The sequence below is a fragment of the Nanorana parkeri genome, unplaced genomic scaffold (genome assembly GCF_000935625.1).
Source record: "Nanorana parkeri isolate BGI_ZX_2015 unplaced genomic scaffold, ASM93562v1 scaffold1720, whole genome shotgun sequence".
NCBI lineage: Eukaryota > Metazoa > Chordata > Amphibia > Anura > Dicroglossidae > Nanorana > Nanorana parkeri.
The window spans coordinates 34,904-58,155 of record NW_017307988.1 but is presented as its reverse complement, the minus strand read 5'-3'; the positions used below and the strand labels follow the sequence as shown (position 1 = coordinate 58,155).

Below are 23,252 nucleotides of genomic sequence, written 5' to 3'. Positions count from 1 at the left end.
ATCTCTTGAGACTCCTTGGGCTGGGGGACGTGGCAGCATGCCTGAGGGGGGTGTTGGCATGGCGTCCTGTAGCTGCAAAATAGGATGAAAGGATGCAGGCTGAGCATGGTAGAACTGATCTGTCTGGTGTGGTCAGTTGCAAACCAGAAAGGGTTTTTTCAGAAGAGGACTGGCAGGATAATCATCAGGTATTTGCTGCTTATTATAGGTCTTAGCCATATTTTAGGGATTACAATGGGTTTAATAATGCAAAGTAGTCCACAGCTGTGTTTTTTAGGGATCACATACACTTTAATGCAGAGCCCTAACTGCCTAAGTAATGGAGGACACCTCCCGGCTTGGGTCACAGGCATCGATGAAGACCCAATGGGTAAAGAAGCCTTGGCCCACTCCACGCAAAAGGTTACAAATCCAAAGAATTTGATGCTGCCGAATATCTTTTTAATTCTAATTACAGTAGTAAATGCTAGAAAACATTATCATTGACCTCTTTAGCAATTTGTATCTGACACGCATTATGATTTTTGTGTTTTTTTCTAGATCCTGTTCAAATGGAATATCAAGAGGCTGTAAGCAAAGACACCTTTCAGCAGATTGTGACAGACCTGGAGCCATCAACAACCTACAGCTTCTATATTAAAGCATATACTTCAAGAGGCGCAAGCAAGGCATCCGCCGCTGTGGTGCAGAGCACGGTGGGAGAAGGTATGGAATACAGCTCTGCATGTGACATCATTAAACAAATTCAGTAAAACACTGAAGTAAATCCTAACTTAATAGAGTGGCAGTGCATATAATGGACCCATTCTAGAACCAGATTTCCAGCTAGGTATGTCAGGTTTGGGCAGAGTTCCCTGAGGGACACTTGTCCCTGGACCCCCTACTGCCATTCCTTCTCCTCTCTGCTTTTACCTACTGTACTGCTATAAAATGCACCATCCATCCAGACCTAATACACCAGGGGCTGAATAACTGCTGTCTCTTTGAATAGTCTCTTCAATTGCAGTCTAGAGCAGTCTTTTCATTACTGTGTCTTGTTGTGCATCCTGCTCCTGACCATCAGGACACATAGCCAATCAAATGAAAAGAAGGCTATACCGCTTACCATTTAAAAGAACATCACATACGATGGCAGATCTTCTGGGCCCACTGCTTGAGGTTGCTGTTAAAAAAGAGTGGGTAGGAATAGGAATTTATGGGGTAGTCACGCTTATGTTAGTTTACACAGCATGTCCTGTCTAGGGATGAGGTTCAGGTTCATAGCAAATCCCTGGGATTTGCAAAGCTTGCAAAAAGTTGCCACTAGAAATAAGGAAAAACCTATAAAGCAGTACATAGCATTTGCTCCTGGTCAGCTGAATCACAAGAGCCAGCAATTTGAATGAAAAGCCAACCCAGCCTCCTTTCTATAAAGGGTGGGCTCACAGCAGCCATATTATCAGTGTGTGCTGTTAGGGAGAGCTGACAAATCTTTGTAGGATGAAATTAAAAGAGAACTATAGCAAAACCTTTTTTGCCCTAAGTTCTCTTTTGGGTCACAGGAGGACCTTTACTAACGTCCTCTTGTGACCCAAAGTCAGCATATAGCGGGCATACAGCCCACTATATGTTGACAGCAAAGAGTCAGCATATAGTGGCTGTAGCTGACAATGTTGTCGGGACCCACCCCGCTACCTGACTGACAGTTGGCTCTGCCTCTCTAGAGCCAGAGTAAGCTGTGCCCACCCCCTCCCCTCTCTGTCCCTCCAATGAGCACTGGAGGAACAGAGAGGGGAGGGGGGAATCCCTGCAGGGAGCAGTGACTGACATGGAAAAGCTGTGAGCTGAGCAATCAGCGGTTTGTGATCACTGAGCTCTTGCTCTATAAAACTGGTGTGTGACAGCTGCAGTGTCACTTGCTGGCTTTAAGTATTGGGAAGAATATATTTTACTCTCCCAATACTCCTTTAAAGTAGGTATTGGTACTTGCCCCCATGGCAGTCCCCGACTTCCCATGTTTTTTTTGTTTGACAGCAGTTTAGTTAATTGCTCTGCAAATGGCCAGAGTTCAGTAATTAGATGCATGGCTGTGTGTTCTGGCCAGAATCGGTCCGGAATGCACTGCATCCGGTTGTGAAGGAGGCCTAAAACATCAAGAAGCTGCATCATTGTAAGTGATTTAATCAGCATTTGAAATAGTCTAAAAACCTCTTGACTTCAATATTACTTTAAACATTACCTAGAATGTCTGCATTGTTCATGGAAAAAATATCTAGGTCCACTTTAATAAACAGAAGGATTATAACAGTATGGATTAGAATGGATTAATAATAATGATAATCATACATATTAAGTACCTATTCTGCATAGTCTATCATACATATGAATATAGAAATACATATATGTTGCAGATTTTGCAGAACATTTCTTTTATTTGCATAAAATTAATTATTGAGTCCTATAATGTAATCTAGCACTTAAAAAAATTGTTTCCCAAGATTACATAATGTTTGCAATTCACATTTAGTTACAAATGAATATCGCGGAAAATTGAGAAAGCAATTCACTCTTCACAGGCAAACCTGAGAACAAACTGGTTTGAAATGTGTAGTTTCTGTCACTTATTTTTAATGAGAAATGTCATCAACAAATTTCACTCTCCTCTTTCTTAATGACATGACACGTAGGAGTAAGACTCAAAGGAAGAAGCTGCACACTACAGTCCACCAGCAACAACAGTTTTTTAATCCATAAGACTAAGAACTGCCAGTACACTAGACTCCCTACTTAGAAGCTGCCTACTCTAACGCATTTCCCCCATTTAGAGCTTAGTTGTAGAGAAATGCGTTACACCAGACGGCTTCTAGGTGGGGTGTACTGACAGTTCTTAGCCTTATGGATTTCCCTGCTGTGTAGCCTGCTAAAAGCCAAACTTAATGGAGAAAAAGTTGTCAGCTTCAGATTTGAAGCTGACAGCTTTTACCTCCATAATACTAGGTGAAGCTCTGCCTCACCTGCCTCCCCTGACCGCATGTTCCTGCTGTAGTGTGCGGCTTCTTCCTTTGAGTTAATGTGTTAGATCGTGGACAGCTCCCAGCCTGCCTCCATGTGTGCCCTGGTGCTGGAGACTAAGTGTAGGATGGATCAATGATGTCTTCTTTACATTAGTATACCGTATGTAGACGTAAGACATTGAGCTACATGTAACCTTTCAGCACCAATCAGCTGTATCGTGTGCATTAAGGATTGTTTCTGTATAATAGCTTCTATGTGCAATGAGCAACCTCTATGAGCTCCTCACACTTTCATTAATATATTTAGAGCTGCCTGGATCGTAGACTTGAAACAATCTGGACATATACATCATTTAACTGTGATAACCCCGTGAATATAACACATGCTTAGTTAGTCACTATGTGTGTGGTAGGAACATCCTGGTCAGAACACTATCTACATGGCATTTGCATGTTCTACCTGTGCTTATGTGGGTTTCCTCTAGTTTCCTCACACGCTGCAAAGACATGCTGGTAGGTTAATTGGCTCTTGTCTAAATTGGCCCTGTGTCACGTACCTGATGGAGGCCGAGTGATGCATCCCTGCAATCCCTGGAGACAGGGTAAGCAGGAGCTTGGAGATGCATGAGTGCCTGTAGCTGGCTCAGATGCAGCAGGATCAGAGGCAAGCTGAAAGTCAAACACAGCTGGGCAACTCAGGGAGTAAGCCTGGAGCCATGTCATGAAGCAAACCAAGGTCAAGCACAGCCGGGGATAGACGGTACAAAACAGCAACCACAAAGTTTAGTCAGGAAACTAAGCCGGAGCCAGAAGCCAGGGGATCAAGATATCACAGGGTCAAAACAAGCCAGTTCAAAGCACAGGAAAAGTGCAAGGGTCAGGTCACAAGAAGGAGAAGCTGACAACCGCTCAGGTTTAAATAGGCAGTTTACGCCCAATTAATTAACCATGTAATCCCGGGCACCATTGTATTAACCAGGGTAGCTCTTCAATGTGGATGTCTACATGCATTTCTGCGGACATAGGTGTGTACTTGGCCATGCACACATATATGCATGTGAGATAGGGACCTTAGATTGTAAGCTCCTTGAGGAAGGACTGATGTAAATGTACATTATGTAAATTGTAAATACCAACAATAAATAAATATGCAGTTTCTGTGCAGTATTTTGGTGCTATAGAAATACTGGAAATACTATTTAAATTCCTGCAACCATCTCCAGACTAATTCTTTTTGTGTGCCCTATCCCATGGGTTCTTGGAAAATAGACCCATCGGATGGCAAAATCTGGCAAGCATCTATCTAGACATCTATTATAGATTCAATCATTTTAGCACAATGTCTACATAATGCCACATTGTTTACAGTTCTGTCTGTTTTCCTTGCAGTGCCCGCTGTGCCATCACTCTACATCAAGGTTCTGAATAGCACAGCTATCCAGGCAGCCTGGGAGCCATCAATCAAACTGGGTCAGAATGAGGGCTTCAAACTGTATTACCGCAAGGTGCTCATGCCAAACTACACAGGGCCTATGCTTCTGCCCAGCAACGTTACAGCGTACAACATCTGCAGACTGGGTAAGCACTACATAGTGTGTCCTACATGCTCAGTCATGCTCAATGATGTTCTCTCTGGTCCCAGTGCTCTCATATATATTATGGTTTGTACAGAGAGTGCAGACAGGAGTCTTGTACAACACCTCTGTGTCCTATAAGTCTAATCAGGCAGACTATCGGCTTTGATTAATCTGCCGGTAATAATGCCAACTATGGGTGTATAATGTTCATGGGAATATCACATGATTTATCATATTGCCTCTCTCAGTGTATAGGGTCATTATATGACTGATTTTATTGTCCTTCTGTGATCCGGTGGTTTGCTTGTGTGCTGAATGTCCAATTTTTGGCATGGAGGCACCTTTATTTATGAAACGTAGACATAAACCTAGTGTTATCTGTTTACAACCTTCACCGCTGCTGTTCATTCTCCTAATTTTGCTAAAATGACATTGACATTTACAGCAGTAACATTAGATTAAATGCCAGGTTGGCAAAATGACTGCATGATTTTATCTTGCTGTGTCATACAGTGGCATTTAAAGCTGTCATTTATCATTGCACAGTTCTCTCAATACAAGTAGAATGTGTGTATGTAGAGGAAATACAACACATAATGCGGAAGATAAAAGTAATATTAATTTAGTAAACTCTAACAGACCTGAGCAGAAAGACACAAGATGAGTGTCAGGACAAAGTATGATTCTGCGTGTCATCAATAAATCTTGAATTGGATTAGTGAATACACGTGGTATGGTTAAATGCCATGTAAACCTATTATTACTCAAGGTGCTATGGACTTGTTATTTCATAGTAAAACCTGTTACCCTTAAGAGGTACATAACGTATGTTTGGAAAAAATACCTGGCATAATCAAAGTCTTTACTGAGTCTGATATAACACTTTGCTGTTTTTATCAAATGCTACCTAAACTATGAAACACAATAGAATTTAAAGCTCAACTCCAGGGCAATAAAAAGTTATCCATTGCATAGGGGCGTCCCCCACACTGCAAGGGTTAAATGCTGGTTTATGCCTTGGGGACATGAAAATGCTGTTTTACTTACCTGATCCCTGCTCCCTTTGGGATGCTAAACCGGTCCCTGCAGCTTCTTCTCCCCTCCGCTACAGTGGTCTAAGGACTGCTAACATTATCCGGTACAATTCAGGCTCCATAGACTTGCATTGCACATGAGTACGTCAAGGGACAGCCCACAGCCGGAGCGGAGGGGAAGAAGAGAAGAGCACTGACTTCTGGGGGAGTGGGGATCAGGTAAGTAAAACTGCTTTTTCCTGTCCACTGGGCATAAACAAAGTTACCCCTTGCAGTACAGGAGCAGCCCTACTGCAAGGGGAAACTTAAAATAATTGATATAGTTACTCTTAGGTGCTGATTTGTATTGAAGAGCAGATACTGCTGTCTTCAGAACAATCCAAACTGTGCCTACGTTTTACACTTATTCATAACATGCAGAACGTGGTGTTGATGCTGTGTTGTCCTTAGGAGTGTTCTATGCCCTGATCTGTCAAAGCCATGTGACCAATTTTTACTTTCTCCCGACACCTTGTTTCCTAATTATTAAAATGTAGGACTTTGCTTGTTTTAGGACCTTGCACGTTTGTCATTATTTGTAAATAATAATTTGTAAATAATAATTTGTTAAATATACCATGTTTGCAAATCCAAAACACATATAAATGAGATGATTCATGACAATCCCAACTGACTTGATTTCTGAAAATAATAGTTGCCTGGATGTCATGTTAATCCAATGCCTTCAATAGTTTTTCAGTCACTGACACAGAAGAAGTATGCAGATTATCAATTCTGACTTCCCTCTGATGATGATGATGATTATGATGATATTTCTGGTCCTCTTGCCCAGAATTGAACTCTTGTGTCATGTTTTGTGTCTAGACCCCCTAGTGGTGTATGAGGTGAAGTTACTGGCGTATAATCACCATGGAGATGGAAACTCCACAGTTCGTTTTGTATCCTTGAAAGAGGCATCTGCTCGAGCAGGTAAATGTTTACAATACCTTTTACCTTTCCTCATCTCTCTCCTGGAGAACTAGCAGCATAGATAAGATTTCTAAGCCAATAGTAAACATCCTGGAAGGCCAATTGTCTGTGTCTACTTATCCAAAACCTTGACTGCTCTTCTCAGCTTCATAAGGTGTGATCTCAGACAGAACTTGTTGTAGATCTTTAAGTCTCAAGAGCCCGTAGTTAGAGTTGGATGTCTGGATCGAACACAGGAGATACAGACATTGCTCCTGGAATTTCTTTCTTTCAAAATGTATCATTCATTTAAAGGAATGTCTACTTAAGACTCAGCCTTGGCTTCCCTTTCTTACCCACTCGCTTCTTGTGCTGTGAGTGAAAACTAACATTGTAGCCACCCGAGTCATAAAAGCCTCTTAAAATAACAGACATCATCTAACACAGGGTCGCCCACAATTTTTGTGTTAAGATCTACTTTCCAAATGACAAGCTACATGAGATCTACCAACGGAAAAAAAAAACTCCTTCGCTCTCTCTCTCCTGGCTGTATCTCTTCGCTCTCCGGGCTGTCTCTCCTTGCTCTCTCTCCTGGTTGTCTCTCCTTGCTCATCCTCCTGGCTGTCTCTCCTCTCTCTCCTTGCTGTCATTCCTCGTTTTCTCTCCTGGCTGTCTCTCCTTGCTCATCCTCCTGGCTGTCTCTCCTCTCTCTCTCCTTGCTGTCATTCCTCATTTTCTCTCTTGGCTGTCTCTGTTTGCTCTCCTGGCTGTCTCTCCTTGCTTTCCCCTCTGGCTGTCTCTCCTCTCTCTCTTTCCTGGCTGTCTTTCCTCTCTCTCCTGTCTGTCTCTCCCTGCTCTCTCCCCTGGTTTACTTTGCTGCAACAGTGTATTGCAATGGGCTGTGTAAACTAATATTCTTTGCTGTAATACATAGCACATCAACCACCAGTATCCACCAGAAAGGTGTCAGGGAGCTTGGCTCAGCAGACTCAGGCTAGTAGGTAATCATGTCCTGTGACCAAAATACATTGTAACACATTTGTTACAGTGTGTTTATAAATGATGTCTGACAATGCTTGATACACAGAGCCCTGCAGATTATACAAGGAGCTGCAATGCTTCAGGGGGCTCTACTTGTACCTCTACATTGACCGGACCCTGATCTGAATAAACACCTGTCACTCTTCTAAATGTTACTTGTGCTTACACGCAGAATGTCGTTTGCCCTGTAAAAGGCTTATTGTTCATGTTGTAAGTAAACACATCAGGGAAATTAGTTGATACTGCCAATGAATTCTATAGTGCACCATACTATAGTGCACCATACTGTGTTAGTGTCATTGAATATTGTCCTGACACACTGCCTTGTGTTTCTCTACATAGTTCTGAATCCATCCTGTAACTGCGTGATTGATGAGCAGAAGGCAAAATCATCAGCCACTGGTATCATCATTGGAATCCATATTGGTGTCACCTGTATAATTTTTTGCATCTTGTTTCTCATGTTTGGATACCGCGGGAGGTAAGAGAAGAAACACAATTTTTATCATTATAGTGATGAACAGTGAAAGATGGTACTATGGACAAAACCAAAAAACTACAAATTCAGTTTCTTCTCGTCCGTTGATGAAATCTAAAACCGTTGGGTTATACTGCCACCGACAGGATTGGACACTGGCAAACTGTAGGCCAGCTACTGATAACCTAGCCCACTACCAGCATGCCTAGTTTTTGCTGATGTGAGAATGGGCCTGGGGGAATGGATGGTCTCTTTTTACAGCTCTGCTGTGTTAAGGCAATTTTTTGTTAGTAGCTTTTTTTTCTTAGATTTTTTTTTCCAATCAAGACTTTTCTCTACATCGTTGCTGGAGCTTCATCTCTTTATTGCAGCTTTCTGGCATGGTTGTCTTTATCCTGGCTTTTGGAGTACATTGGCTGGACCTCGCTGGACTGGCTGTGCGGCGATAGCCTAGAAGTGACCTTCAGACTATGTTGCCTGCTGGGCGTTTTCCAGACTCTGTTCTTGTAAAAGCTAGCTCAGGAGCGCTATCTCGGTCCAGAGCTGTTGGCATTGGCTCACTGTTGGCCCTGTTTCTCAAAACTCAAGTTAGTTCTTGGCCCTAGATCCTAGGCCTTGTAATTGGCATTCCAGATTACAGGGCTTCTGTGGTATCCTAAACACAAATTTGGGGATGTTGCCATGGTCATTTTAGCTAGGACAGGGGCACTTTTAAGGTGCTTTTCCACCAGATGATAGTCATAAACAGCCAACAAAATGCTCCCTTATGGAAAATATTTTATTATTACTTTTTATTAGCAAATAGGCCATTTGCATTGTGTTAGTTGATGGAACATGTACTCTTGAAATCTGGTGGTTGGCAGGATCAGTTATAACACTAAACTGTAGATTTTTGCAATAGAAAAGAACCAGGAGCAGTTGCATGCAATATACAACTTTATAAATGAGATAGTATTGGCTTTATATAGTGGAGCATGTGCCATGTGTCTCTGGAGGGTCAGTCCAGCTTCTTTGGGAAAATGAAAAAGCACATATGTTCCACCATATGTTCTCATCATAATGGGACAGCAGAGAAAGTTAATGAAGGTAAGGAAAATGTAGGGCTGTACAGTAGTAAAGGGGCTCTCTCAAATATGTATTTGAATCCACAATAGTCATTTTAAGAGCTTTGAAATGAAATACCAAGTGACACCCATGAATACTGCATGTGTATCCCATAAAAAATATCCTGCAGAAAAAGTGTGGGCCTAAATCCACTTTTAGCATTGCTCTATGCTCAGTTTAAGTATATTGTATTATATAGCATTCTTATATGAGATATCATTCAGTGTTCTTTGTTATTGTGAAAGCGGACCTTTACACTCAAAAATATAATTCTACCAATGCATCCCTCTATGTATGATGATTAATAACAAGGGCATGTCAGGTGTAAAATGCTGGGATTTTTATATACTTACAAGTGCAAATGACTTGAGTTTGCCAATGCAATGCACACTGGGATTACCTTGTCATCAGCAGAGCATTGCTGGGAAATCTCATCAGTAATCTCATGAGATCTCAGGGAAATGCTTTTTCCTCCTCTGAGATGATGTGCATGGTCACATGTCCTAGTCACATGTGCCAGAAATCCAGGAAGTAATAGGAGAGCTAGTAATCTGCCCTTACTAAATATGGCCACTGTCAGAAGAATGGGGAAGAAAAGAGAAATAAGGTATACAAAGAATACAAAGCCGGCAATTATCTAGAAGTATGTGTTTGTAGATTGTCATTACTAAACATTTCTAAATGTGTGCTTGTTGTTATTTTGAAGATATGGGTAAAGCTCCGCTTTAAATTTAAGGTTAAGAAATTATACAAATGTAACACAATTAAAGAGTTGCTATCCCCCCAAAAAAGAATAGTATGCAGGCAGAAAAGGCCATAAGTATTGTCAAAGTGACACCTTAAAAATATGAATATGAAATCTTCCACATTAAAGCTGAGGTGGAAGAACACAAAACATTTACATTTATATAAATACAATGTAAATGAGATTAACACAGCTGAAATGCCATTATATTAAGTTACAAATCTAGAGGAACCAGATATATGAGTTTACCTAATCTATGGTGTCATAACTCCAGTCCCCAAGGTTTTAGTATACTGAAAATGTTTATAAGCTTCCTCTCTCATTCATTTGTAAATTTGAATATGAGTACTTTAACATTTTGCTGTGGCCTGGTTTGCAAAGTGAATTCCCACTGGAGAATCAAAGTGATTATCATTTAATGTCAAGCACTGGTGCTTCACGCTTGTGTAAAGTTTCTGTTTAGGTTCCCTAAAATAGATCTTTCTTGAGAAGCAGTTTGTTACTGTACATTTTATAAGCATTTCTTCAGCATTAAAAGAGAACTATGGGGTATCCTTTTTATCCCATAGTTCTTTTTAGGGTCCTCCTGTGACCCAAAGCTCAGCATATAGCGAGCTATTGCCCGCCATATACTGAGAGTGCCGTAGCCGGGACAGATCCCGACATTACTGTCGAGATCCACCCAGCTGGCTGATTGACAGTGGGCTTTGCCTATCTAGAAACAGAACCAGCTGTGCCCGCCCCCTCCCTGTCCGTTCCTCCAGTCAGCGCTGGAGGATCGAAGAGTGGAGGGGGAATCCCTGCGGGGAGCGGTGACTGACAGTCACTACTCTCTCTAAGCAACTAAAGTTTGAGATAATATTGCTTGAGATAATATTGGATTGAGGGTGATTAACTATAGTTTTCAAAGCACAAGGGGCGTACGGGCTTCTTCACAGTAAGAGCGGTCAGGGTATGGAACTCGTTGCCGCAAGGAGTGATCTCAGCTAAGAGTGTTGAATCGTTCAAAAAGCATTTGGACGATTTCCTCAGAGACCGCAACATACAGGGGTACAGGTACACTTAGGAAGAAGATGGCACATGGACTCATCCACACTCATACACATGTAGATTCACATGTATACACTCTACAGGTTAGACTTAATGGACCTGTGTCTTTTTTCAACCTCAAATACTATGTAACTATGTAATTAAGCATTTCTTTCTGATAACAATTTAAAAAAATGTATATACATGTGTTGTAAATTTGCATTTTCTGTTGCTAGTTCTATATAAATACTTTGCTTATACTGCTTACTGCAATTTAGTGGTAGAAATATATAAAAATTAAAAAAACATATTTATTATAATTGATAAATCTGGCCTGGGGGAAGGCCTGAGAGAAAACTGATGTTTTAATCTCCCTTTGCTTATATGTTCTTGGTTATTTAAATGAGAGGTTTCATTGTTGATTACAGGGATGTTTGTTAGGCTGCTGTTTGTAGAGACTCTACCTTGAGTATCTACATGGCATTGTGGATCAGATCATCATCTATTTGTAGATGAAAACCTTAGTTTAATAAAAAATATTTATAAAAATCAATAACGCTGTTTGTTTAATAAATATTAACGTAGCTTACTTGTAAAAAATAACTACCAATTTATTTTTTGCAGGACTTTTTTATTGTTTTTGCCTTTTTTTAACCTGTGTATTAAATCCTGGCTAATACGGTACAAAATATTTAATACTTTAATTAAAATATGCTTTATTTGTTGGTGTTGTTCTGGATGATCCTTGCACACTGTGAAACTAAGACAGGACAAAACAAGGATATGATATGGTCTACTAAATGTTTTTCTTGTTCTTCAAAGGCTCATGAAGTGTAAAGCTGCACAGGACCCCATCTCAGCTCCTCAAGGACCTGGGGGTATCAATGTCAGACTTTCAGATCGAGCAGGTCACAATGGTGATAGCTTGAATGATGGTGAAATTCCAGAAACCAAGGGCAAAGTTGGTGAACTCAGTGAGATGGAGCATTTATTTCACCATTCACCTTCTCATCGAAATGGGGTAAGACACATTTTTATGCAGCTGAAGATAAGATATTGCTATTAATAGACATACTGTAATCTATTGGCAGCTATGTTGTTGGAAAATGTCAGCAAACTGGTAAACATTTTGCTTCTCCTGTCCTGTAGTTTCCTTATCCTCCTATGCTTCATGTTACATTCTTCCCAGTTATTTATAGCGTTTAATTGTTTATTTTGTTGTATTTCATGTGCATCTCTGTGGCCGCTTTTTGTTTGAGTATTTGTTTTTGCTGTTTGTTGAGCATTTCATACCAACCAACAACTGAAAATTCAGAATCCAATCCCCTCAGCACCACCAGGTCCAAATTAAAGGAGAACTATGGGGTCAGGGGTTTTCCCCATAGTTCTCCTTAGGGTAACGGGAGGACACAAACTAGTGTTCTCCCGCCACCCTAAGCTCAGTATACAGCGAGCTACAGCTCGCGGTATACTGAGATGCCGCAGCCGGAGCGGATCCCGACATCAATGTCAAGATCCGCTCAGCTGCGTGAGTGACAGCTGGCTCTGCCTATCTAGAGGTCCGTTCCGCCAGTCAGCGCTGGCAGATCGGAGCGGGGAGGGGGGAATCCATCCCCTCTCCTGTCACGGCAGAGAGTCGTGACAGGATCGAGAAGTGAGCGAACACCGGCATGGGTTCGCTCACCTCCCGATCTACTGAGCCGACCTGTGACAGTCTCATTGTCACAGGTCGGCTAGAACTATGAGGTGAGTGAAAAGCATTTTGTTAGGTGTGCAGAGGGAAGCGCGGTCACATATATATAAAACATATTCTGGAACACTATCCAGATATTGTGTTAATGATATTAAAGCCCAACTGAACTTCCAGTTTAAGACCCCAGGGCAGTTCAGCTGCATGGATCCACTGACATAAACAATCCCATATATTGCTATGGGGACCATTCATGCGGGTCCGCGTGATCCAAACCGCCCCTCGCTTGAACTGCACAGCCACAGCATGAGTAAAAAATGTCTGTCTGATGCTGCTATGTAGTAGAGAAGCCCCCTGTCTGTCTGTGTGGAAGCAGTGGTCTCTTTGCAGAGGTCCAGTGCGCCCCTTGCTGAGTCAGAGCTAAAGCTCTAAAATCAGCAGGGAGCATGAGCTTTGCCGATTGCATAACTAAAGGTCTGACTCAAAAGGAGATGTGTCGGGCTTCTGTAGAGTGACCACTGCTTCGTCACAGAGAAGTAGGGTACTTTTCTGCACTATGCTGGCAAGGAACATGCTTTTCTACTCAGGCTGTGGCTTTCTAAAGAAGCTGAACTGTATAACTTTGCATACCTTTTTGCTTTAATGCACCTGGACTGTATTTACTTTTGCTAATTTAAACTAAAAGTTAAATTGCGCTTTACTATAAGGTGGCCTGCCATACTCGGTAACAGCTCACAGTGCACCACAAGCTCGAACAAAAACTATTCTCACATATCTGTGCAACTTGAACCAAACATGGGTTAGAGATCGTTTAGATGTTTTCAACCTTATAGATTGTCGCTGGTAAAATTATAATAATATATTGAGAACCTAAGTTCACAACACATAAATTGTAGGGATGCACGGAAATTTCGGCCGCCGAAACATATCGACTGAAAATTGTACTTTTGGCAAAATGCTGAAAGTACCATCTTAATTGTGGTGCATGCCTGCTTTCTCTCCTCCCCGGTGTGCACTGCTCTGAGTCCCCTGTGACACAGCGCAGCATCCAGCGGGGAGGAGAGAAACTGTCAGAGGAGGCCGAGCGGTGCGGCGGAGGAGAGCGATGTGAGTGTTCAGCGTGTCACAGGAGGCCGGGCTATCCTGATGCACCACCCCACTCGGTCTCTGTGACAAATCAGGATGGAGAGCAGTATGGGGGCAGAGACAGCCGTCAGCTGTAACAGGAGGTTGAGCCGGCGGTGCATGTTCTGCATCCTGTGATAGCGAGTCAGGATATAGAGCGGGTAAAAAATTAAGGACAGAATATGTTTACTGTGTCCCCAATTATGAATGCATGGGAAGTGCTCTACATCACTTCCTGTTCATTCATGATTGTGGATATAGTAAATACACTATCTCCACGAGTTATAAATTAACAGGATTCCTGTTCATTATAACAGGGGCTGCAGAAAAAGAGACTGAAGACTCTGTTTTCTCAATCCCTTTTTCTATTTTAAAAGGGAAATATCAGGGGTCTGTTTAGTTAGACCCCTGATATTTCCCCAGAGCCCCCGATAGTAACGTTTTGAAAATACAAATATTTATTAAGAAAATAAAATATAAAAAATAAAAAAAGGTTAGGAAAAAAAGAACTTTCGGTTTTGTTTCGGCCTGACATTTTTTTATTTTCAGTTTCGGTTTCAAAAATTAATTTTGATGCACCTCTAGTATCTACCATGCATACATTCCCCACAACAGGTGAATCTTTTAAATGTTTTTTTACATGCACACAAAGAGATTAGTTTGATTGAAATCCACTTTTGAATGTGTGTTAAGCTACATTCACACTGTGCGAATGTGCGATTTGGGATTCCTGTGGCAGGAATCCCAAATATTCAATTTAGAAGTAGCCGTTGTCACCCGTTCAAGTTAATGACCGGATGACAGTGGCCTCATCTGTAAGCGGCACTCCACATTTAATTGTATGTGCTATGATTACATGCAGTTTGGAAAAGATCACTGCTTTTGAATGCACAGTAGATGCATCCAGGGACAGTGATCTATTCCAAACCGCATGTAATGGAATCCCAAAATGCATAGTGTAAATAGGGCCATAAAGAGGAAGTAAAGCTTTTGAAAATAAAATTGATAATTGCTAGGCATTGTATGGCAAAAGAGACTGTTTAAGTCTCTTCTGCCTTTAACCCCTTCCCTGCCACCGACGCAAGGCATACAGCGAAGCAAAAACGTTTCCAGCTTGCCAGCTCAATATGCCTTACGTCACCTGCATTCACCCTCCTGCTGTAAGCTCATGATCGCTTCAGCCAGTCAGACATTTTAAGCATATGTCTTTGTTGTTACATAAAGTAAGTGCAAATCTTATTTTTTCTTTTTCAGCAACAGTCTGCTCCATCTTGTCCTTTGGATGAAACATTGGTTTCTACCATCACTCCAGATGAAATCAGCTTTACTGAAGAAGACCCTCCAGGGCACCTTACAGCCACAACCAAGAATTGAGCCTCTGATCTTTCTCTAAAGCTGGTCCTGAATCCTTGCTGCTCCTGTCAGCCAAGTCTGATGGAGCTTTTTTTTTTACACAATCTCAGGTCTCCATTTTCCAAACCCTGTGATCCCTTTATATCCTTTTGATAGAATTTTGTACTTTTTTATTATTATATGCGAGAACGCAGCACTTATTGACTGTTACTCTCCAGAGACTGTGGGCAGCCATCTCTTTTTCACTATCACTACATGTTATCGCCTGCTTGAAGCCCTCTGGCTGCAGGACATACAGGTTTTAAAGAGAACTTGACTTATTTCATGTCACTATCCACTGATAATTCTGATCTGCTCTTTTGTAATGTTGTGTCAGATGATTGTTGAGACTCCTGGGAATATCCCAGGGATGCCTGCTGCTCTTGTAGCCTGGTTGGACTTTTAATATTTCATTTTTTTTTTGTAGTTTTCATTTTTTGTTCTCTATTTTGACTCGTTATGAGACGGATATAGACTGTAACAAGAGTCCGTACGCAGAGGTCATTCACCACACCTACCTCAACCGGGATGAATGTTTTCAAGTGTGATCTGTCTATTATTCTTGATTCCTTCATTCATGTCCACCATGGATATGTGAAGTGGATGTTTATTATTTAGGTTTTTTTTATTTTGGGTATTTTAAGGGAAAAATATTGCATGAATAGCTGAGTCTGTGTAAGTGAGCCACCTGAGGAGGAATATGTGGTAGCAACACCTGCCTCCAGTTAAGGGATTTCCTCCTGATCCAGTTTAAGGAATTTTGTTCCCCAAAGTTTATAAAAGTTTTGTTCCCCAAAGTTCTTACCGAAAATATTTTAGGCCAAACCCCATTCAATCCATGTTGTACATATCTACCATACTTTACTGCTTGTGCAAGTTATATTGCCCAAGGAAACTCTGATTATGTGTAATACATATACACAATACCAATTATTATTTCCAGTATTATATTATGTTCCTGTCTAAACTGGATGGTTACCCATGCTGCCTTCTCCTAAACCTACGAGCCATTTCAAAATGGTTATTTTAGTTATAGGTAGTGCTAATGGATTGAATCGTTCCGTGGTTCCCTAGGGATCTCCCTACTGAGGTTCCTAGCTTTCTCCTTGCTTTAACCATTGTGATGTCAAGCAGAATAATCTGCCTTCACTGACTGTTTTAGAACAGTCCAGTAGCTTGCGAAAAACACTCTTGTAATGGTCACAGCTGGCAGAATGAGGTGAGAACATGTAGACTACTTTCAGTGTGGCCAATAAAGAGAAACCCAAGCAATTTTTTTTCTATTTTGATTTTGGACTGAGTAGGGAAGGTTTTAAATGTTTATCCGGTTTTTATTGCTGTCTCCCATTGAGGAATTTTATCCCTACCTACTAGAGGTTCTACTTATTTTCAGGTGACATCCATATATTAAACGTAAGTGCACATCCTCCCGAAAGAGACAAGGACAGAAATAAAAACCTAAATAGGATTCTATCTCTTTTACACTCTACCCAAAAACTAAGAAAAAAATTTGGCTGGAGGAACCATAAGGAACAAGCATTCCGCCACCAAAATCTTATTAGTAAGGCAGAGTGGCTCTCTAAAATGAATGCCAGGAACAATGCTTCTGCCTGTTTTGTCTAAACCAGGGTGGCACAGAAGAAAGTAGGGTTATCGCTTTCCTCCTTATGTGGCTCATTAACAATAATGTTGTGTTGAGGTAACATTCCCTTCATTACAATGATTTACTTTGAAGTCCAATGTGATGCACTTCCAAACTTTGAACACACAATTGCTACCTCATTTTTAATACTTGTTTTACTTCTTTTGCTTTTGTAGAAGTTGAGCTATGTGTATTGCTGATTTTGTTTTTGTAAGTGTGTGAGTGATGTATTGGAAGAGAATCATCATGGTGGTGACTATAATCTTTTCTCATCTTCTTTGCCTCTGGCACCAGTCTAAAGGGGAAGTATTGTCAATAGATTTTGGTTAGCGTTATGTTTAAAAAAGGCTTTCTTTCATTGTAAATTACAAAAAAGCCCTTTTCTCATAAGCTGCTTATAAGCTGATGGTGTACACAGACATCTCAAATGGGGGTTTACTCCAACTACAAGGCACTCACTAATTCACTGTTACAAAATCGGCTCTTACATTGACCTCGGGACTCATAAATATAGGATGGGTCCTTCCAAAAAAGATACTTCAGTTTTGGGTAGATGCTGGAAGGTTTAATCACCCCTCGAATTCTCATATCCCTCAGGAATTTTGGTGGTGAAATATTTACACCTAGGATAACCTATTGAACAATACACTTCATTTTTTTCCCTATGGCTTGGGGAGGTGTAAAGGGAATTCCATTGCATAGGTAATTCAGCTAGAGTCCCCAGTAGATATAAAAAGAATAAGGCGTCCACAAGAAATAGAAATTTTAGTTGCACTTTCCTTTTAAGAGCAAATATCAACATGTTAAATAAATTATTGCTTGCAAAACAGGCAGACCTTCAGATGGTTCAACCAATAATTGAGACGTATCCATGTCATGTGATACATGACATGTATCACTTGTGATTTAATTTAAGCTTGAGGCATACTGTAGCACAATGGTCTTATCCATCATGTGCGAGATGTCAAAACTGCCTAAATATAAAGGGACCAGTAAACCTAATATACAGATTTATGTAAATATATTATTGCCATTCACAAATATGTGTAAATATTCCTTTATCTGTACAAAACATGAGGTGTCTGTCATTGTATAGATAACCTATTCTCAAAATTAGTCTACAGAGGCTGAGAAGGCATGCCTTTTATAAGAGAAGGATGATTAGAGACAGTGTGTGGACTGTTTCCCCTAGGGCCATTATAATTTGGTTATCCTCAGCTTTTATAAGCTCCTTAAACAAATATATATATACCTGATCTAATATAGGAGGTCCCCTGCCTCTCCTCACTTCATTATGTCACATTATGGCATTAGTGTTTAAACAGTGGCTGTTTACATGAATCAATTTTCAGCACAGTGGGAAGGAAATAGCAGGGACCCATTTGTATTCAGCCATTCTTCAGCACTTTGAATAAATGTCTCAAGATTAATTAAAGAAAAGATCACATGCGACTTACAAGAGGCTTCTGCAAATCGTGGCCTTGTTCTCCTCTATGAGAATACCAACCTTGAAAAAACACAGAATTTACAACATTTTAAGAACGTTTCTCGTGGTTACCACCGGATAAAAATGTATATCTCTGTTTAGGGTTATATTGCAATTTCCTTTTTGCATATACTGCACATATTAGTCATTTAGACGCAATGGGTCTGGTATAGTCCAACAATGTCCTTTTGAGAATGGTCATGTTCTTTTTTCACTTTCATTCTTTGTCTTCCCATTTGATGCCCGTGCTAGATCCTGACACCTTTGCTGTTACACCAGACCTGTATCAGTAGTCCAAAGCCAATCTTCATGATCTCAGTACTCATGTCCTAAAATGCTTTGTGATGCTATAAAATTCTGATCACATGCCTATATTTTAATCCCTATATTTCATTCCTGTTTAAATCTGAGAATAGAAGCTGACAATGGAATGCAAGAATGTTTGTGACCTCTAACCGGAGAAAGGTTTTCTTCTTGATCCATACAGCCTAGGGCTGGCCATACACTATGGGGCTGATGTATAAAACCTCCGCTCTTCACATAGCTGAGCAAATGCTGTTCAAAAGGCATGGATGGAGCTGAGGAGCAAGGGAAAAGTTGCTGCTCGGCTCCATCTAGTGGCAGTAATGCTGTATGAACGACATTAGACCTGCTATATGCTGGGCGGAAGTTTTATACATCAGCTCTTAAGGCCTCATTCACACCAGAAAAGGCCGTGCTGTATGCACAGCCGTGTCAGGCAGCTTCTGGGAAGGACAGGTGCTGGGTGTGATTAGTATGCAGCCCCTGTCCTTCTCTATGGGAATATGCGACCATGTGCCGCCCTACGCTCACCCCACGTGCAGGTCCGTATGGGTGCGGGTGTCCTGGCTCGGATGCAGACAGGATCCATCCTGTCAGAGTACGAGTACGGACACCCGCAGGGCGGGTGAGCTTGGGGTGATGTATGGCCGCGTACTCCCATAGGGAAGGACAGGGTCTGTGTACTAATCACACGCAGCACCTGTCCTTCCCGGGAGCTGCCCGATCCATGCCAATCTCCCCTGCCAGACTATTGTATTTTATTATTATAATACGCAACCAGTGACTGCAATTGATTGGCCACAGTCAATCTTGGGATTCAATTTTTCAAACTGGTAATTTTTGTCGAACAGGCGGGGAAGGGGCCACACACTGACACATTTTTGGTATGTGTTATAAATAGGTTTACAGTTATCGGGGACTTTTCTATATAAACAGAAGACATGAAAAGTGGAAGTGTTACCAAACTAGAAAGGTAATCACTGATCAGTTACCATGGGCACCCCTACCCCAACACACACACTTATTCTTTCGTATTTTGTATAGTACATCTTTAAAAACCCAGAGCTATGTTTATTATGAGTAGTGGGGTAAATCTATTTGTCCTGTCTGTGTACCCCAAAAAATTGATAGAAAGAGATCAGATATTAAAAATTCAAAACAAATGCAGTGCCTTTTCTAATATTTTCCTTAAAACACATCCCTCAGCTATCGAGTGATGCAAAAAAAATGTACATAATATAAGATACTTCCTCTTAAAGCTTTCTAGTGCAAATGACAAAAGAAGACTTTGGGGCTAATTTATAACAACGTGAGCAAAGACAACTGGATCAGACGTGGAGCTGTAATGCAGAGCGGCCAGATCTTAAAAAGAAACACAAAGCTGTTTGGCTGTTACCGGTGAAATCTCCACTTTGACGTCAGTTCCTTTGCTTGAGTTTCCATAAATGAGCCGTCTATCTGTGGGCCTCTTGCATAAAGCCAGCTAAAGGAAGAACTTTTCCTAATGTAGCCAGTTAGATTCTTGTATTTGTGTTCCTAGTGCAATTTGATTGGTTGCGACGGGCAACATGAACGGTTCCTCCTTCAAATTTTTTTGCATGGGCTCCTGTCTGTTTTTATTGACAGTGGAGACAATTGAGGGCTGAATCATTCCTGTGGTTTTATATATACAAGTTTTTTTACTGTAAAGACTTTTTTTTAAATCTTGGTGCTGTATTTCATCATACAGCGAAATGGGTTTGAAAAAAAACAAGCAAACAAAAAAAAAAGACACGTGTGAAAAGTGTGACGGCACATCTCTGTGGACCTCCCTTACAATGAAGGGATTGGTTTACCTTTGTTTTGTCGGTGCTAATATTGTGGACAAGAGTTTTTGTACATAAGGTATTTCTATCGACTATTCTCACTTTGTTCTTTTGCATGCGAATCCCCGGAATCCTAGTCTGCAGCAGAATGTTTCTGTGACATCTGTGTGAAGGGGCCCCTCTGTTTCTGCTGTGATTTGTAATATGTGGGAAATACATTATTATCATGTTTTTTATATTATTATAATGGGAGTCTGTCCTTGACCCGAGACCGGGCTTTACAAACTCAAAATGTGCAAGCCAGCGGGTTCATCGAGGAGGATTTCAACCGATGTGTATGGAAGCTTCAATCACCGTAGACTTTATATTACTGCCGACTGGTAGAACGATAAGCTGTTTTAGACTTTCGGTGTAAGTTACCTGCAGTGAGAACGTCTTAATGAAAATACTCAGCGGCAACCTTCAATGTGTCCTCATTATGTCACACATCACAGCAACCCTAATGTTCTTGATCAAGCCCTTATGATTACCCTGTTCTTTACGTAAAGAAATGTCTTTATAGATAAGGAATAAATCTACTGACTGGATCTCTTTGCTCACTGGATTAATTTACATAAGCATATTGATACGAAACAATATCTCAGGATCTTTATTTTTTCCCTTTTCCTATTTCCTTGGATTTATTTTTTGTTTGCCTCTGTGGACAATTAGGGCTTCAAGTATAAAACCTCCACCCAGCATATAGCCAGGCGGATGCTATTCGCATGGCAGTAGTGCCCTAGATGGTGCTGACGAGTGTATGGGATGGCCCCTTCCTGTTCCAACATGACTGCGCACAGGGCCGGTGCAAGGATTTTTGCCTACACAGGTGAAGGTGCATTTTTCTGCCCCCCCCCCCCTATATATGAAATTCTTATATTTGTCAGTGCCATCTAGGGGGCACTGCTGCTATTGCAAATTACATCAGACATTTTTACATGAAGCCCTTTTAGTGTATCTCTGGGCAAAACCTTTTTTGTTTTGGATTGAGTGGGGGAAGTGTCAAGTATGTAATGCTGTCTGTGAGTTGTCTGTAATGCTGTCTGTCAGTACATCCCTGTTTGTACTGGTGACCATTGTTACTGAAAAAAAAAGTGAGGGGAATCAACATTTTTAAATATGTCCCCAGAGCAAAAGCTAAGGGGAAATATTCCAATAATGACAGCTGTTTTGAAAGCAATGGGAGATTTCCCCTAACTTCCTGTTGCTTACCAGGGGCAGGAAGTAAAGGAACATTTCTCCAATAGTACACAGATGGCAAAAAATAACCTGGCAGGGATTTTAACCCTTCCCTACTCTTTCCAAAACTAAAACAGTTTGTCTAAACATAAAATGTAAGTTAAACATTATAAGGTGTATCAGCTGCTAGTAAGAATGTTTGCATTCCAGGACCTGTATGTATATGTGTGTTGCGGTGAAGTCCCATTCATTGTCATTTACACCCCAATGCATGTATTCAGTGTGCTACACCACACCTGCACTATAGCGCACCACAACTTACAGATACATCTGTGCATTGCAGTGCAAGACCTATTATTAAGGACATTAAGGTGCTTTGACAGCTCAATCAAAATGAACAGGCTACCTGACACAACATGCCCCAAAGTACTAATACGCATGCATTAAAGTGTGAATTGGCCCTAAATGGTCATTCACTCGGCTGCCCTCGGCAGCTTCGTGAATAGACCCCATAGTTTTTCAAAATGTTTGTGCATTCTAGTGTAACATAGCCACATGATTGACACACATTGCCTTGTCAAACTAAGACTTACAATGGCTGGAAACATCACCGTGAGAATACTGTACACCTTAATCAATACAACCAAGCATCAATGCATGCATATACTCAAATGTTAGCATAAAGATATATATATAAAGCTGTTGTTATGTTAAAACTGAACTTCAGGCCGATATAAAATTGCCAGAGAACACCTAGTTAATGATAAAAATACTAGGGATTTGATGAATGGCTGCTTTGCCAAGCGAACAACCCACTGTGTTTTCACAGCAGAGGGGAAGTCGCTGAGCACATCATAGTACAGGACCCAGAAGATCGCTGTAAAGCACTGTAGTAGATCCGGCTCCTACAGTGTTTTACAGGATCCCTGTGGTCCTTTTAGGTATAACATACAGTATATACGTATACTTACATTGTGCCAACCTGGACCAGTGAAACTAAATATAAATATTTATACCTGGAGTTCAGCTTTAATTTTTGGGTTTATGCATTATATCTGGAAAAATGATTTGAATATAACCCCTTTACAGGAGGTTTATTGTTAACAGAAAACAGACAATACTTTCCACAAAGTCACAGATGCAATCTATGTGGCCTTTTGCTTTCTTTTTTTTCATATAAATGTTTTATTTGAGGTAAAAGACAATAAAATTACAAGTCATTGTATGACAAATTCACAGTACTACAATGTACAAATTAATATTGCTTTTACAGATCGGAGCCTGGAATCTGGTGTTATCAGCAACAGGAGACTTTCAGGTAGGTTAGGTAAGCATGACAGGCATATATTCCAGCAGTTTGGTAAATATTCCAGGTAGTTAGAATGTTGTGTAAGGTTTTAGAGCTTAGCCTGGATAGCCTGACGGAGATATGTAAAGGGGGTTCGGTAGGTAGGCGTGATACGGAGAGTGGGTAGTCCAGGGTCCGATGTACATTGTGATGGGAGTACGAATGATAATTTGGAGGGGGAAGGGCATAGGAGGTAGAGTGTTATAAGGTTAATATCAAGGTCCCCCATCACAGGGTAAGGAGGTGATGATTGATGGTAGAAGGCATAAAATGTTCTATCCAGGGGGACCATAC

At 40.9% G+C, this 23,252-nt stretch overlaps 1 protein-coding gene across 1 annotated transcript in view; it reads left to right on the top strand.

Moving 5' to 3' along the window:
- IGDCC3 (immunoglobulin superfamily DCC subclass member 3) overlaps window positions 1-15,401 on the top strand; it is a 107,577-nt gene extending 92,176 nt beyond the window's left edge. The window contains exons 9-14 of the mRNA XM_018571268.1: window positions 541-705; window positions 4,383-4,571; window positions 6,469-6,573; window positions 7,936-8,074; window positions 11,772-11,970; window positions 15,019-15,401. Of these exons, the coding sequence (XP_018426770.1) occupies window positions 541-705; window positions 4,383-4,571; window positions 6,469-6,573; window positions 7,936-8,074; window positions 11,772-11,970; window positions 15,019-15,138 (917 nt within the window). The 3' untranslated portion in view covers window positions 15,139-15,401. The remainder of the gene's footprint in view (window positions 1-540; window positions 706-4,382; window positions 4,572-6,468; window positions 6,574-7,935; window positions 8,075-11,771; window positions 11,971-15,018) is intronic.
- The last annotated feature ends 7,851 nt before the right edge of the window (window positions 15,402-23,252 follow it).